The following is an 18,349-nucleotide window of genomic DNA, read 5'->3' on the forward strand; positions in this document are numbered from 1 at the left end:
ACTACTGGTTTATAGTACTGTGCCACCTGTCTGATATTTTTGATAAACTTAATATCCTTACTTTGTCACTGCAAAGTTGGAATAGCAATATTTTGGACCTGAATGACAAAGTGCTTGTTTTGCTGTGGAATACCCACACTGAGAATAGAAATTAAGAAGTGTTTCCTTGCATCAGGAAATGTTTAGGGAAAAAAAAAGGTTAAATCACTGTCTTATCTTGATGTAGCTTCTATTAATATTGAAATACACCAGTTTCAATTTGTAAATCAAATCCAAGAACCAATAGCAACACAACTTCTCATTTTTCAATGAGAGATCAAGAAAAGCTCACAAAACTATCCAGTGATAAAACGTTTCAGGCAGAGTTCATATAAATTTCTTGGAAACGTTTGGATTTGAGTTCCAAAAGAATACTCTGACCTATCAAGTGAGTGAGTCATCATTTTCTGCTCTGACAGCAATCAGAACAAAACAGTGGTGTCATCTGCAAGGTTAAGGGGAATCTTGGAATAAATCAGCCAAGAACAGGCGTCATCTTGTTGCAAGCCCATTATTTACATTAAATTGGTGAGTAAACTGAAACTGTTTGCCTTATGCTATGTACCATTTTAAGACTTGTTTTATTTTTATATGCAGGGGCACAACAAAACACATGTTTAGAAAAAAGGTTGTCATAAAATGTTAATCATAATTAAATTACATTACAAAGCTAAATATTATTCTTAATATTACACATTCCTACTGAAGGAAAAACCTCTTGAATTGTATTGAGGTTTTCTTCAGTAACCATCAGTGTTTTAATTCAAATGTTTAAAAAAGGTTCTCACAAATTGTGTAGTTAGATATTATACTGAATTTCAACTCACTGAAATTATGGCTTTATTCATTTTGTGTGTGTGTGTATCTATAAAGACTGTCTATAAAACACCAAGTTGGGCTTTCCATGATGGTAATCAATGGTCCAATTGATATAATACCATTTACTAATAAATAAGTTAGGTCTACATGGGATCAAACTAGGTTTTCCATGATGGTAATTGTTAACAAAATTTGTTTAGTATCAGTTACTACCAGTGTTTAACATCTAGTCTGATAATTTTCAACTGCAAATTAGTAGAAAAAAATTGACTCCACTCTTAATCAGAAAAACGTATAATAGTTTGATAAACTTCACAACACACTTTAAAGATGGTTTATTTTCTAGTTTACGAAAAACACTATACTAAAATATATCTAATTTGTAAAGCTATTACTGCTCACATTTTAACTACAGCCTATCAGAACCATTAGGAAATTTCTGTCTACAATAAATTATTATAAAATTTATTTTTACAAACGAATCTTGAAAGGCACACAGTAATATTCAAGAAACATGATGTTTGTAACAAGTGTGACTACCAGCTGGTCTTGACAACATGTTTGTAACAAGTGTGACTACCAGTTGGTCTTGCCAAGACACTTTTTTAAGATAAAACTATTTATCACAACAGAAGATAGATCAATACCACTTTATTACCATTGAACTTTGTCCTGTATATCTTTAGTGACTCAAATGAAGTAATAAAATTGATAAGAAGTTGCTTAAAGTAAATAACAACACCTACGTGTTTTATTCCTAAAAATGCATTTGTTAAGCTTATTCGTACTTTATCTAGAGAGAGGACTAAAAGAAAAGCATTATAACCTATGCACATAACATCACTTGACTAATAAGGAAACATAATTAATTATTAATTGAAATATAAAATATTTAAATCCTCTAAATTACTTCAATTTGGATATTACTGCTCTAAGTAGCTAAAAATGCAAATTGTGGGTCTTTGAGATATTGTGTAAAAATCTTCTGTTCTTGGTAAAAGTGAGGGAAAAAATACAGCTTAAGGTACATTTTCATGGGCATTTTGTATCCCTAATATATTAATAAACACCACCAAAGATTTCTTTCATAAATCAAGATAAGATGACTCAGTTCTAGACTTTTCTTACCAAACAGTAATTTTTTACTTGAAATTTACTATTTTATTTATCTGCACTCAAAACGTTTTACAGAATATATCAGATTCTCACAGTAGCATAAATAGACAATTTCTTCTAAATTTGGTCACAATATCTGTTAAAGAAAAACATTAACTAATTACATATTGTAACTTTTATCACAACCATCTTAACAATACTTGCCCTTTTTTGATGTTACATTTTTAAATTTTTAAAATCAATCCCAAAAACCAATAAAATTAAAACACAAAAAACTAAAATGATTTCTTATGAAACCTAATACAGCCAAAAATATTTACTTCTTATTCTAGTTCAACCAATGGAAGTTAAAAACTGTACTAATCCAAAAGAAATCAGAATCCATAACTTCAAGATTACGCAGAGAGATATACGCTCCTATGTGTAACATACAGAGAGATGCTGGTGTGAAAAATACAAATATATATATATACTTGGATGTGTACTACAGTATATACTGATATATATATATATACTTATACATGTGCAACATAATATAAAGAAATATACTTGTACACAATATAGATATATATGCTTGTATGTAATATACAGATTACACTTGAATAATATACTGTATATACACCTATATGTGTGCAACATAATATACAGAAATATAGTTGTATGTAACACAAAGATATATATACTTATATGTAACATACAGATATATACTTCTTTGAATAATACACTGATACATATACAGGGTGGCCCATAAGTCCCTACCCATCCATATATCTTATGTATCCAGTGTGTCTGTGTGTCTGTCCCTCATTCTCGCTACATAATATTATGCGACGCCATGTTCTGCGAGACATTTTCCTCAACATAGCAGGGGTTATTGTTTCAAATGCCGTGGTAACAGCTGCCTTCAACGCATCATTAGTATTAAAATGTTGTTTATAACAACATATGGATGGGTAGAGACTTATGGGATACCCTGTATATATATACACTCGTATGTGTGCAATATAATATGTGCAATGCTATACTTATAGAGGTATATGACAAGCTTGATTAACCTATTAATCTAAACTATATTTAAATCTATTAATGTAATGAAAATAATTGAGTAACTGAAATCAGTTTTCCAATTATTATTATTTTTTATTATCCCATATATCCAGCAATCAAAATGTTACCATTATGATTTTTCACAGCTATTTTTAATTAATTCAAGTTTTCCCAGTTTAATTGATTAACATAATGACTCATTCAAATAATCAAAATTACAGATTCATAATAGTTATTTTTCACTGTACCAAGAAATTGAAATATTACCATTGTATTTGGTGCAAAGCTTCAAAATAGCTTGTCTGTGGTCTGCCCATGGTAGGTTTCAAAACCCGAAATATGTATTTTAATCAATACACAGAGAGATATGCACTTATATATATATATCACTTATGTACACATAAAAACTTGCATGCTATTCAAAATAATTTATATAACGTAATATTCTGATTAAATCTACAATGGTAAACTTTTTTTTATCTTAAACTTAATGGAAACCTGTATTTCTGTAATTAATTGTTATTTAGACACTTGTAATAACATTCTATTCCCAAGAATGTAAAAAAAATAAATTCTTAACATTTTTTTAACATCACTTAGAGAATAAAATTGTCATTTGAACAATAATTGAATATATTTCCATTTTACATTATACAAAAAAAAAAACAAGTAAATAAATATTTCTCCCTTAAATAATTTTGGCCATTAATAAAAAGATCCCTTATTCCTGTGTATTATTGCAAAACTGAAATAGCTGCGATGCATGCACAGGGGTAGTGCACTGTTTTTATTTTTACATTATACACATCTCTTATGCACATACATTACACACATAATGTAAAGACAATAAGGGACCTGTCGGCCATTAAACTAAATTTTAAAATAAAACACTCAAGTTCAGTCTTAATCCTTCACATATCTATCAATCCTTATAATAAATTCCCTTAAACTGACTGCATCCACCTCATCCGAAGGCAACCCATTCATAACACCAACAACCATTCTTTCAGAAAAACAAACCTGTATTAGCTAAGAATAACTCATATCCTCTTCAAATTTGTATTTGTGTCCCCTAGTCTTACCATTTGAATCTTTAAGTACAAAAACATTCATACATCAACACTATCAATTCTCTTAACAAACTTAAACATCCAACTCAAATCTCCTCTAACTTTTCTTTTTTTCAAAATAACACAATTTCAGAGATACTAACCTATCCTCTATATAACAACCTTTCCATCCCATGCATCGTCCTGGTAGCTTTTCCTCTGAACAATGTTAATATTATTTCCATAAAGCAAATTGAGCATCAGTTACCCTACATTTATTACAATTAGAAGACACCTATTATTTATTTAAACAAACTTTTAGAAGTAAACATAAAAAAATTATGATACCAGAACAGTGAATGTCTGCATATTTCAATTATGATGTTTACTTGCTTTAAGGTGGTTTTAAGACTATCTAAGAAAGTTACAATATTCTGTATTTGATACCTACCTAATATCCTCCAGTAAATCCAAATCTTGCTGATGTTTAGTTTGAAGTTTTGTGATTTGTTCATTGTGAATATTTCGTAGATTTGTAGCAGCTTTAACCTTTATGTGGGGGAAAAAAAAAGAAAGATAAAAATTGACATTATTAGACTTTGAAGATTCAATTTCACAATCATGATAAAACCTGTAGTAAATGTTTAAAGCCTGACTTACATCAATGGGGAAAGAATCCAAACCTTTCAAACCAAGAAAGTTATAACATGTTCCTGACAGCTTTTCAGTATATACTATGTACTTGCACTTTGTTTAAAAGTTATTACAAAAAATTCAAAATTTCACTCAATAAACATATTCTTAGATTCTATGACATTGTCCAAAGGTATGTTGGATACCTTTACACAAACATTATTCAGACCAGATGGCACTGTACAAATCAAAATCTAGTTACACTGATAACCTACAATTTTGCACTACTTAAACTGATGCCTCATTGAATTTTAGTAAGAATTACAGAGTAGTTTTAGAAATCTAACAACAAATATTTACAATACATGGTCTTAACACCTAGGTTAATTTAAACATAAATTACAGTGAGATGTGACACTCAGTTTGTTTTTTTAAATTCTACATCAGAAAATGGAGAAGTTTTAAGTGTCACACGAGATACTTATTGAGACATCAACTCTAGTTTCTTGAATAACTAAATAACTGAAAGCACAAGTTTTACAATTATTCTTTCTCCATACCATTTACAAAGTTAAGCTTTAAATTTCTAAAGTAATTTTTTGTCTATTCTTAAAATAACTGTAAAGTTCTTAGAATAAATAAGTTGCTTATACTGTCCATCAATATTATACAATGTCACATCATTTTCTACATTATTTTGAAACATGTTTCTAGCTTTAGTTATATTTAAACACAAAAGCTGTTTTCAAAACCTATAAAAATCTGGGTATTCTAAGCTTTACTACTCAAAATCTAAAGTCTTTATAAAACCAGAATGCCTATTTGCCAGTATTCTACTTTTAGCTAATTTAATTTAAAAGGTTGCATAAACTGTATAGAACTATTTTTAATGATATTGTTTGATACATAAAGAAAACATAAAATTACCAATTTTACATGTAATTATATCACAAGTCTCAGGTTTTATATTTTCATTTCTATACATGATGCAGAAAATCAATTTTAAGTTTACCACACTTTAATTTCCAGGTTCTAAAATCATTGTGGGTTGTTTTCAATTTTTATTGATATTACTTACATGACTGAGAAAAAAGTATTTTTCCAAAATTAAATGTAATAAAAAGTTGTCAAAACTCTTTAAGTTACAAAAAAATCTTAAGCTTATATCAGAATTACTGTATTTATTCTATAGTAAAAAAAAATTCTTTTTCTTGTTATCTTCATTTTTAACCTAAAAAACAAAGAAAGTCTATAACCCCAGTGCTTTCAAAAGTTAAGCCTCTCTTCAACAGGGGCAAACTTTTAATCTGATATTAAAAAAAACTGGTATCAAATTCCTATCAATATATACTAAATTTAGAAATTAATATTAAAATCAGTTCAGAATTCAAATTATTCATAACTGGCATCAGACCACTGAAATTAAAATACTTCTTTTTGAAAAAATATAACATGGTTTGATATACGAGTTAAATGTATCACACACAAAACGTTAATTTATAAAAGCTAATAATAATGACAAACTAAAACTATACTGCAAGCAAGAGTTAGCGCAATGCTACTAAGAGTTACGGAAAGAAGCACAGTTAGCAGTGCGAGAGTTGCATCATAACGTAAACTGCCGAAAACGTGTTACGTTAAAGTTAGTGCTTCATTTGTAAATTTACAAGTTATAACTTATAAATTGTATCTGTAAATTTGATCATGTTACTTCAAAGTTTCGAATAATTCAAGAATTATGTACGATCTAAAAAATATACGTCATATACCTTTCTTGGAGGTGGCTGCATTTTTTACTGCTTTTATAAACCCTTTTTCCTACTAGATCCTGTACGTCAAACCACAAGAACCACAGGGATTACTACTCTACGACATGATTTCTATCTGTGTCGACATTTGTTTATGTTCGGTAGCGACGTCTAGTGACGTACTGTCTAATGAGTACTTACACATATGATTAATTATAAAATGTCCGATGGAATAGAGTTTACTAAAATCCATCAGATTTATCTATACAGTGCACTACACTGAATAAAAATAATATTCCACTGGAATATGCTCGTAGCAGCATTGTGTGTTGTTGTTTTTTGTTACAAACTTCATACTGTCGTATATCATCAGAAATACTTTAAAAATTATAACGAAAAGATAATAATCTTAACGTTATGGACCGAATAAAGCAAGCTCAAGTTATTTAAAGATGAATTAGAATTATACACGATGTTTCTGTATGAAATATGTGTATAGCATTTAGATATTATTAAGAATATATAAAAAAACGTTGATTAACGGTTCTAGTACTTTTCTGTTATATAAAATTAAAAATGTAATGTAATTGCTGAAATGTAAGCAAACAAGAAAATTTTCCTCATATTTTCCCTACTACCTCCTGCGCATACGACCTGTATCCAGTACTATCCATTTATGATTGGTTTAATATGACTACTCGTTGGTGTAAAGAATTCCCAGTTTTTCAGGATGTTTATGCTGTACTCTTATTATTTCTGTGTTTCGCGTCTTTTAGGTTTGTTTTGAATTTCGTGCAAAGCTACACGAAAGCTATCTGCGCTAGCCATATCTAATTTAATAATGTAAGACTAGAGAGAAAGAGCTACTCATCACCACCTACCGCCAACTTTTGGGATACTCTTTTATCAATCAATAGTGGGATTTACCTAACATTATAGCGCCCCCGCGGCTGACAGAGCGAACATGTTTGGTGCGGTGTCTTAAAGTTGTAGTTCAGTTTTTAAGATAGATTGTTATTAAAATTTAATTAGATCATTGATTTTACCTTTAAATTCACTAGGAACGAATGTTAAACCTGTGGTTATCATAGCTGTTAATCTACCGATAACATTAAGAGAAAGTATGGAAATTCCCAGTCTTTAATTGTTGCTGACAGCTCAGTTGTGATCGCTCTACATCTGTGAGTTGATATTCCAACATCTACCACAGGATATTGACATCGTATTACCTCTTTGTTCTTATGGTACTGTTGGACTGAATTTTGTTTTGGAATTTCGCACAAAGCTACTCGAGGGCTATCTGTGCTAGCCGTCCCTAATTTAGCAGTGTAAGATTAGAGGGAAGGCAGCTAGTCATCACCACCCACCGCCAACTCTTGGGCTACTCTTTTACCAACGAATAGTGGGATTGACCGTCACATTATAACGTCCCCACGGCTGGGAGAGCGAGCATGTTTGGCGCGCCTCGGGCGCGAACCCGCGACCCTCAGATTACGAAGTGCACGCCTTAACGCGCTAGGCCATGCCAGACCCCTGTTGAAGTGAAAATTTTATGCGTATTTGGTGTATCCACAATTGGAAGTTAATCAAGAGTTAGTTAAAGATGACCTTCACAATTTGTTTGACCATAATTCCCATCAGAACAGAGTGACAATTTCACATTCTTCTATTTGATTGGCTAAAGTCAGAGATACGTCGTTTTTGTTGTTGTTGTTCTCTGACTGCACACGTGTGTTCGTGAATTGCTTTAGGTGGATCAATCTTGTCTTGATGCCCGTTAGACCACCTAGGTCGCTAATAACTAAAGTAACGTATAATCTCTAAATTCCAGTTAATTTAAATTCACTCAGCAACAAACCACTAGTCTAAATATCGGTACACATCATACCCCACTAGTAGATCTCAAGACCTAGAACATCCTTTTAACCATATTCTTAATGTCGCGAGAAAAGTCTGAAGAAAACAACGATTTCTGAGCGCCGTGGTTGTCTCTCAAGCCCCTACAGAGACTGTTAAACATATAACCAAAGGTACTGCCAAGTTAGTTTCAATTGTGTCCAGGTCGTCGGACCATTCGTCTTTATTTATCAAATAAAACCTAGTTTATTTCCTATTGTGATGTCTGATAGAAAACAGTGAGTCAAAGATATGTTCTGTGGTTTACTGTAGATAAAATCTAGAACATTGGTACCTTATAATACAGTTGTAAATCCAATGCATGAAATAAACTGCTAGATGACCAAAAATCAAACAACAAAATCTTGTGCAGTTGATTTTCAGAGGAGGTACAAGGTCCATCTTTCAACGTGGCAATTATTTTGATTAAAACATGTCTAAATATATAATTAATTATCATGAGTGCTCAAAGATTAAGCCATCTTCCTTCGAGGTATGTGTGAATTTAAATTATATGAATTAATCTTCTTAGAGGCCAACTGTGAATTATTAGGAATGTTTGTTTTTGAATTTCGCACAAAACTACTCGAGAGCTATCTGTGCTAGCCGTCCCTAATTTAGCAGTGAAAGACCAGAGGGAAGGCAGCTAGTCATCACTACTCACCGCCAACTCTTGGGCTTCTCCTTAATCAACGAATAGTGGGATTGCCGGTAACATTATAACATCTCCACGGCTGAAAGAGCGAGCATGCATGTGGCGACGGGGATGCGAACCCGCGACCCTCAGATTACGAGTCGAACGCCTTAAAACGCTTGGCCATGCTGAGCAAAATTATAAGGAAAAGCTAAGGTCATAAATGAAAATCAAAATTTTAAACGAGGCTTAAAAGCGATAAAAGTAAAGGCAAAGCAACTCCTGAATTTGCAGTGGTGATAGAGAAGAAGAAACGTCGGCTTAGAAAAACCAGCATAACAAACGGGCTATGTTAGTGTCTGGTAGGAAACAATAAACCCAAATGCTGTGGTTGGGATCCACAGATCCAATGTCCGAATTTTTTGTTTGGTGACAAAGAATAAAACCTCGAGAACATTCACTTTCAGAATCGAATGAAAGCCCGACTATTGCCAGGAATAAAGTGATGGTGCTATTCCGAAATCATAGACGATTGTTTTAACAGTTTTACTCAGGAATTGTAAGTGGAAGAAACTAAAACTAGTGGTAGAATTACACCACATTCAAAAAACAACTGCCAAGGCATTGGCCCGGCATGGCCAGTTGGGTTAAGACACTTAAACTCGTAATCTGACGGTCCCAAATTTGAATCCCCATCGCACCAAACATGCTCGATCTTTCAGCCGTGAGGCGTTATAATGTTACAGTCAATCCCACTATTTGTTAGTAAAAGAGTAGCCCCCTTTTCTCATTAAGCTCCCTTACTCTATATACTCATTGTTTCGGGTCATCCATTTCGTTTTCCTGTGCGAACGATGTATAATACAAGGTTATTCGAAGTATGGTGAAATTAGTGTTTCTTATTTCAGTAATCAGGTGACTTATGTATCTGTGGATATCAAACCACAAGAGTAGTGTTAATCGCTCTGAGCAAGTGTGACGTTAATGAAATAATGGTAGATTTATTCAATTTGAAACTGGAGATAAACAGTTACTTAAGTTTACGACCTCAACCCAGATACGAGGGCTGTTCAAAAAATACGCGGACTGACGCCATAAAACAAAATGTACTTTATTTAGAAGTTACAGGTCTGGGACCCCTTCAAGGTACTCTCCTCCCCAACGCACACACTTATCCCAACGGTGTTTCTACTTGTTGAAACAGTCCTGGTACGCTTCTTTTATAATGTCCTCCAGCTCCTTCGTCGCATTTGCCTTAATCTCGGGAATCGTCTCAAATCTTCTTCCTTTCAAGGGTCTTTTGAGTTTGGGGAACATGAAAACATCGCAAGGAGCAAGGTCAGGTGAGTAGGGGGGTTGGGGAAGAACAGTGATCGAGTGTTTGGCCAAAAACGCACGAGTTCTGAGGCACAAATTTCGCAGCTACGCGGTGCATCTTCAATTTTTCGGTCAAAATCTCGTAACAAGATCCAACTGATATCCCAAACTCTTCAGCAAGCTCCCTAACAGTCAGACGTCGATTTGCCCGCACCAGGATGTTGATTTTGTCGACGTGTGGGTCGTCAGTTGACGTGGAAAGACGTCCAGGACGCTCATCATCTTCAATGGACTGTCGACCATCCTTAAAACGTTCATGCCACTTGAAACATGCCGTACGCTTCATAGCAACATCGCCGTAAGCCGTGTTAAGCATAGCAAAAGTTTCAGTCGCAGATTTTCCAAGTTTAACACAAAATTTCACAGCAAGTCGTTGCTCCTTCAGGTCATTCATTCTGAAATCCGCCAAACGAAAAAAATCGCACTTCACTTAAAACCGCATAGCTAATACACAAATGAAGATATCTGCAATCGGGAAATGGCGTCGTAATCAGCTGATCTGTGCGAACCTAGCAACACCAAGCGGATTCCACTGGAACCAACTGGAGCCGCGCAATTCAAACAGTCCGCGTATTTTTTGAACAGACCTCGTAGAGCAACTTCAAACCTGACTCTCCAGTTGAGGGACTTGCCCATTATGGTACATAAAGTATACTTTTACTGTCAGAGAATATTTATTCGGATTTCTAAATCTCTCATTTCTTGCCAAGTCATCGAGTCAAAGGAAATAGAACTATTTTGCAGTAAATAACTTGAATAATCTCTAGTCACTCGGAAGATTTATGTTGTCACTTCTGGAAAATTAGCGTTAACTGAAAATACCATCGCACCTAAGTAGGTTAGTACATTTTAAAACGTAGTTACTCGAATTAAATGGGAAGAATGTGTAAATATTATAACAGGTGTAGTTTATTAAAATTTGCAACTCGTATATATATATATATAAAATTAAAGATATAACTTGCACTACTTAGAACAATGAATTGAGAAAACGTTGCTTTGTGGTACCCCCAATCTTATCCAACATGGTTATCACTCAGGCACACCATGATTTTAAAGTAACAATGTGGCAAAAACAGTAAATTCCTGTATTGACAGCAGAAATTATATAAAGTGGCAACACGTTTTTTATGTAGCAGACTGAAATTTTTGAGTGATGAGTCATAATGGTACGAAATGACAATATGTCTTTGAAATGAAAGTGATGGCAGATGTACATGTGTGAAGATGATACATATCTTTCAAGTGACAGTAGTGACACCTTTAATATTTACTTTAAGTTTTTTTTTGGTTTTACACAATCAACAAAAATACTTTTTTAAATATTTGACAGTAATATCAATTATCGTGGTTGACATTAAAATAGTTCAGTTTGTTTTTTTTTACAATGTCGACCAACCGAAGGTATTATATACAATCAAAAATGGTCAAATTGGTTTTCTAAAATTTAAAACGCAAATTGTTGGGGTCCATTACAACAAAAGTAATCACATTCTTTGTTATTTGTTTTCAATGGATAACTGCATAGAAAATTACACCTTTTTAGAAGTTAAAATTGACACGCAAACTATTTATATTCTAATATATAAACACTTTCAACAAAAAATGCCCATCTTACGTATTCACTACTCAACTTCAGTAAATTCTGGATGCAAATTACACAATACCTTTCAAAGAATTTTAATTTAAAGGAATAATTTCTTTACGACAGAATTATGAGATTTGTGTTGGGTGTAATCAAAATCCTGAAATTCAACTTAAGTTGATAAAATTTTAGTACAAGTCAGTAAAGACCACATTAGTATCTAACAACGTCTCAAAAAATAAAATTCACGTCAACTTTCAGTGGTAGCTTTTGCAATATACGAGACTAACTATTGTAAGAAACTGAGGTAATGTATACGGTTTTTTTGGTTTTCATCATAAGTATCAGTTCGTTAGATTTAACATCAAGTAACTTTTGATATGGTAATAACAAAATCGTTAAGTTTTATCTCAAATAACTCTGCATGTGTTATATTTAATGCTAAACACATAAATTAAGTATCATTATAAACATGTGTTAAATTCATTAACAGAAATAAAGCTAACCTGCGTTGCAAGTTTGTAAAGTATGTACTAAAAAGATCTCCCAGTAAGTTGACAAATGAACATAATTAGGGCTGAGGAAACTGATAAACTGGATTAAAATTATCTGAATAAAACTAAGTAGTACAAACTTTTTTTTTCCCACAAACATGCATATCTGCATAAGCCTAACTGTTAATTTGTGTTTTCACACACATATATACTGGGTTTCAGATTTCAAACAAAATCAACCTAGTTTTTTTGAAACACATAGGATTTAAACTTCTTTGATAGATTGTTTAGGCAGAGTATTCATGATGAAACTTCGTGGGATGGGCGGCAACTACCTGTTGCGGATGACGTTTCAAAAGTCTACTGTCTTTCGTCTTCAAGTCCAAAGACGGAAGACTTCCAAAACGTCGTCCTCTGCACGTGTCTGCACAATAGACAGTTGCCGTCCATTCTATAAATTCATCAGGATTTAAACTATTATACCTCATTCAAAAAATTAAAGTAAACTAGTTATTTAATCCTTTAAACACCATTTTATGAAAACAAAAGCAGTTCAAATGAATCATGTTCTTCACAGAACTTTCTCAAATCTTCTCGTTATAAAAAATTTACTTCGTAATCCCTTATTGGTGCCTTCTGAAAGGTGAGACGTCTTAACATTTCAAAGTAGTAACATAAAACTGGTCAAACTGTTTTGTACACCATATTTGTACAGATGAGTTATGTAAAAAACAGAAAAAGAAAGAGTACAAAACTAAGTAAATAACCAGTAACTTAGTATATATAGTGTTTCAAATTCTATTGCAACAACTATTAACTGAACACTGAATATTGTCCAAAATAAACAGATAAACAACAACAAAAACAACTTATTTTACAAGTACAATTCAGCTCAAATGAATATTAATTACAACAGCATTCTAAACAGGCCAGGTGTGCACTTGTTTACATTTGTATAATACAATATATCACATAGGGAAAAATCTTTATAAGCAATATAGCTGGAAAATATAACAGCACATACTTAACCCTTTAAAATATATAATTCATGAATTTTTACTCTCACAATATAACTAAAACAAGATGGAACATATATTGACAGCTGCTTTAAAAGCAATGCAGATATTTACAAATGCAATTATACCTGGAGACAGAAATGATAATGTATTTAGATATCTTATGGATGTCAGTTCTCATCAACTTTTAAGTAACATGTACAAAGTTCCTAAGCCAGCTAACTCTTGTATCTGGTTTGCATACAAGTTGAGTTTCTAATCTTTACCGAATATTTGTTATTTGCACCATTTTCTTTAGTGCCACAGTCTTCAATGGCTACCCATGGAGGATCAGAAAATGGAGTCTTTTGGTCAGATCGCAGATGGCGATCAGTTCTTTTAGGTGGTGATTGCCAGTCATTTTGTACAACTTTGAAGGCATCAGGTCTTTCATTGTATGTAGAATCTCTTTTCCACCGATGAGAATCAGGATAATTTGGATCCTTGCGAAGTTTAATGACTAGTCTCTTTGACTGGCCTTTCATCTCACCATTCAACAGCTTAGAATGACCATTTACCTCTTGGTTGCCATCCCAGTTTAAAGATGTTCTAATCTGTCGAAAACCAACGTTTGCCAAAAATGACTCTTTTCCTGTTGTGGAAACTTCCGATAGTGGCGATAATGGAGAGTTACTTCTTGTGTTTTCCAACACACCGCTTCCTGATTTAGTCTTTTTAGGTATTCTATATCCACTTAATGACCCTCTAGAAGTTGCTGAATTTGAAAATATGGATTCACAAATTTTTGCACTTTCTTCACGCAACTTTTCTTTCTCAGGTGATTGATATAACGTAGCTTGGTTTTGTAAATGCAACTTATCTTTCTGGGGTATTTTTCCTGAAATTGGTAATTTCTGAGAGTTTTTTGCAGCTAAAGGTATTTTCTCTGAACCTTTGAATTTTGAAGATGGTGACTTTAGTAGGTGTTCAGTTTGTTCATGTATTATATCAACTTCCTTTTTCACTTCTGAAGAAGTAAACCTGTCATTACATTTTATATTTTCAATGTCAGGTATTGTGTCTTTAAGATCATTTTGTATCACAGGCGAAAGGTCAGCTGATTTATCTACATGCTTTGGTTTTTTAAAACTTAATTCTGACAATGATGGGTTAACTTCAACCCTTTGTTCTTCCATTACAGAAGTCTCAAATTCAGACACAGTTTTCAGGATATCTGCAGCTGCCTGACCAAGTTCATTCCCTTTATACTCTCCACCAGATTCTTTTGTAGGAACTTTTGGCCCCGAATCATCATTTATTTCTATCACAGAAAATTTAGCCTCTGATTCGATACCCAGTTCTCCCTCAAAATCCTTTGCAATTTCTTTTGTGCTCACTTCTTCTGCAGATGTTACAACATTCTCAGAAAAGAGAGACTCTGATAAAGAATTGGATGTATTGGTATGCACTGAAACAGTCACATAATCCTGAGCTTTGAGAAAAGGTTTTAGATTACCTGTTATATAATTATCTTCTACTTCCTCGTTTGTTTCACTCTGGGTGTTAAAGACATGAGGTACCATTTCAGATGACGTCTCATGATCTTTACTTTCAGATAGTAGAGATAGCATTCTTTGATAATGGGTTCTCTTGTTGCTCTGTCTTGCAAATTGATTTGTAAGCCTTTCAACAGAGGAAGTTAACCTTTTCTCTTCTAACAGTTTCTCAATAGAATCATAACCAGTTGGACTGAGATTTGATAGCAAAGATATTGTGGAAGGTACAAACTCACTATCTTTAGAGTAAAACTTATCATAGATTGTAGACCCTTGACTGGCTACTATCACATCTTCAATATCTTGGTCTGTAAGACTGAGGGTATCATCAGATAAGGTTTTAGCTTGGGTTCGGAATATTTCTTCTTTTACTTTCAACCAGGAACGGAAGAGTTTTTCTCGTCTATTCACCATATAGCACAAGTTTCTCACCTAGAAAATATCAGTATTAACAACAACAAGTTTAGTGGAGGTAAGTTCATTTATAAGTGCATTGAAACAAACAAGTACAACAGAAATAAATTATGAGTAATAACGATTCATATATTTCTCTCCTAAAAAAACTACTTTAAAGTTAACCATTTTACAAAGTAATTGTAAACACATTAACCAACAACAAAAACATATGTGGTCATGCATGTTTTATTTTAAATTCCAAAATTACCAAGCAGTATTAAATGTCAGAGGCAGAAAAGAAAATCACCAACCTCAAAAAACATCAGTGAATCATACAACAATAAAAAAAATAAATCAGATGCATTTTAAAAACTATTGTAGGCAAAAAAATTTCCTTAAATATTCTCAAACACAAAGTTAAAAAAAACTGCTCGTTGGGCTTTATAAGCGAAAACTGACCAAATGGATCTAATACACACCCGCTCTATGTCTTGTCGCAGCTGAACAAACATTTTCATACATGCATACAGGCTGTCCTCTTGCTCTTTTCCAAAAAGGTTCGACTCTTCTTCTTTCGGGGTTAATAATGGCTTGTTGAATTGAGCCTTGAAACATACAACAAGAGCTTTTATAACTCACAAATAACGTTACCATTATACTTTATAAATAGCTAAACAATTATTTTTAACAGCTTTTCATAAACAATCTCAAATTGTGCATTATGATACTCAAAATTTTAAAAACGTTCCATTTATATCTTGTTTAAAAACCATAATTAACCCTTAACCTCTTGATTCCATAATGAATATCTATAGAAAAACCAAAAACTTAATTTAAATAAAATTATTTTTCTCCACAGCTACTTCAATAAGTTTAAACATTACTCTCGTCAGTAGAGATCGTTCTTTTATATTTCCCAGTTTTGTTAAAAGCTCAAATAACATTATAGTATTTTGAATATTTTTAAGTGTAAAGATTGTAAATCCAGCCAGCATTTTTTTTTAACCTGACTAGGTTTAACAAGTTCAAAGTTCATTTGTAAAAGAAAGAAAATGTCCTGCAATTTCCAAGTTAAAATTCAAGAACAATGAATGTGGTACAAAGCCCTCCCTTGTTTTTTTATGTTTATTAATTTTAGCTGGGGCAGGAGCCAATACTTGCAGTTCAACATTTTGTATTAATTCATGAATATCATACAGCAATGAAATATGACATACAGACTTCAAATTTACTGGTGTGTTTTGGACTTCACATACAGCCTTTTAAACCTTTAACATAAAAGAAATGTGACAGACAAGTCTCCAGAGAATTTATTTTTATCAGTTTTACAAAATTGTAATTCAAATTTTTGCTAATTGACAGTGTTCAGCCTAGAATTAAGTGTTCTTACATTAAAGTTAGTATTGCATAATATCTTCAGGATTATCAACAACTGAAATAAGTTACAATTGTGTGCATTGCCATTTGTAGTGCACACTTTAAGCCACAATATAGTCTACAGTTTTAAACAAACTGTTGGTAACAACGAACTATAGTGATGTTAACTTAAATCAATCCATGGATTCAGTTCTCAGTTCAGTGCTTAAGATGTGACTTTAGCTACAACTGTTTTAAAAATTACTGCAAACCTTAGAAATCATTATAAAATGCCATGTGAATACACTGGAAAAAGGGCACAAACATACTTGTGTTTCGTGCAGCGTCTTTGTGTGCCATTTATTAAAATGTTGAGTTTGACATGCGAGATGCATGTTTTATTTTGCTCACACCTCAACAGTATTTATGTGCAAAATTACAGTGTGTGTCACATGGTAATTTTTTTAAATTGTGGAATCTTGTAAAATATCTTCCTATATGGAGCAAAACCACACAAAACTTGTACATGTAATTCTTTTCACTTTTCCTCCCAAGGATAGTATAAACCCTGCAGGCTCTGGTAGGAAATTATTTTTCCTGTAGGTAATATTAATACAGGTATATGATGTTTCATGTCATCAGATAGTCTTCCTGAGGGATCCTTATGAAGAGCTCTCCTTGTACCCTTCAGATGATGGACTGGTTTCATTCCTCTTCAGTTCCAGCAAACCTTCTAGTAATCCATTCTCTTGCCACAGATAGGACAAACTGCTTATATTTTATGTTGATTCAGAGCTTCATAGGTTATGTACGAACCAAAAATGCCACAGTTATGAATTAATACTCTTTTTTTTATCCATTTCACTGTTTTTCAGAGAACAGTGCAGTATAAGAGGTACTGATTTACACGATCAACACCTTTCATGTGGGAATTGTAATGGAGAACACACAAACAGGTTTTTATTTCTTCTCCAGTTATTCTATTTTTCTTTCTTTTGGTAGAAACAGATGAATCGTGGATGGTTGAAACCATTCACTTCTCTATCTCTGTACATGAAAATAAGAACATCTTTTCTACAAAAATCTGTTTAACCTTTTTTCATTGTTGAAATTTCAGGTTTGCCATCAACCCTTTATTCACCCTGATTGTTACACAGATTCTTGTTTTATATTCTAGGAACAGGTTTACAATGGAAGTACTCTTGTAATAATTGTACTGGTTTTTGTGGTACCTCAATCCAAGATTGGGAGCAAGAACTGAAATGTGGGAATTGTAATGGAGAACATATAAACAGGTTTTTATTTCTTCTCCAGTTATTCTATTTTTCTTTCTTTTGGTAGAAACAGATGAATCGTGGATGGTTGAAACCATTCACTTCTCTCATCTCTGTACATGAAAATAAGAACATCTTTTCTACAAAAATCTGTTTAACCTTTTTTCATTGTTGAAATTTCAGGTTTGCCATCAACCCTTTATTCACCCTGATTGTTACACAGATTCTTGTTTTATATTCTAGGAACAGGTTTACAATGGAAGTACTCTTGTAATAATTGTACTGGTTTTTGTGGTACCTCAATCCAAGATTGGGAGCAAGAACTGAAATGTGGG

The 18,349-nt window shown here is 32.8% G+C and overlaps 2 protein-coding genes across 8 annotated transcripts in view; both read right to left on the reverse strand.

Annotated features, from left to right (window-relative positions):
• The window catches only part of LOC143247508 (F-BAR and double SH3 domains protein 2-like), a 102,578-nt gene extending 95,954 nt beyond the window's left edge, over positions 1-6,624 (reverse strand). For 2 of the 5 annotated variants that reach the window (XR_013026592.1, XM_076495751.1), the window contains exons 1-2: positions 6,473-6,624; positions 4,522-4,619 (exon numbers count right to left, since the gene is read on the reverse strand). Coding sequence is in view for 2 of the 5 variants with exons in the window: in XM_076495751.1 (XP_076351866.1) it covers positions 4,522-4,619; positions 6,473-6,493 (119 nt within the window). In the remaining 3 variants the exon portion in view is untranslated. Of the gene's footprint in view, positions 1-4,521; positions 4,620-4,730; positions 6,224-6,472 lie in introns of those variants that run through there. The other 3 variants (XM_076495753.1, XM_076495754.1, XM_076495752.1) reach the window with 2 other exon arrangements.
• A 4,983-nt stretch (positions 6,625-11,607) lies between these two features.
• Positions 11,608-18,349, reverse strand: part of LOC143247510 (PHD finger protein rhinoceros-like) — a 39,011-nt gene continuing 32,269 nt past the window's right edge. For all 3 annotated transcript variants that reach the window (XM_076495755.1, XM_076495756.1, XM_076495757.1), the window contains 2 exons: positions 15,864-15,989; positions 11,608-15,420 (listed from right to left, as the gene is read on the reverse strand). In XM_076495755.1, the coding sequence (XP_076351870.1) occupies positions 13,672-15,420; positions 15,864-15,989 (1,875 nt within the window). In that variant the 3' untranslated portion in view covers positions 11,608-13,671. The remainder of the gene's footprint in view (positions 15,421-15,863; positions 15,990-18,349) is intronic.

This window comes from Tachypleus tridentatus, chromosome 3, assembly GCF_004210375.1.
Source record: "Tachypleus tridentatus isolate NWPU-2018 chromosome 3, ASM421037v1, whole genome shotgun sequence".
In the NCBI taxonomy this organism is placed as follows: domain Eukaryota; kingdom Metazoa; phylum Arthropoda; class Merostomata; order Xiphosura; family Limulidae; genus Tachypleus; species Tachypleus tridentatus.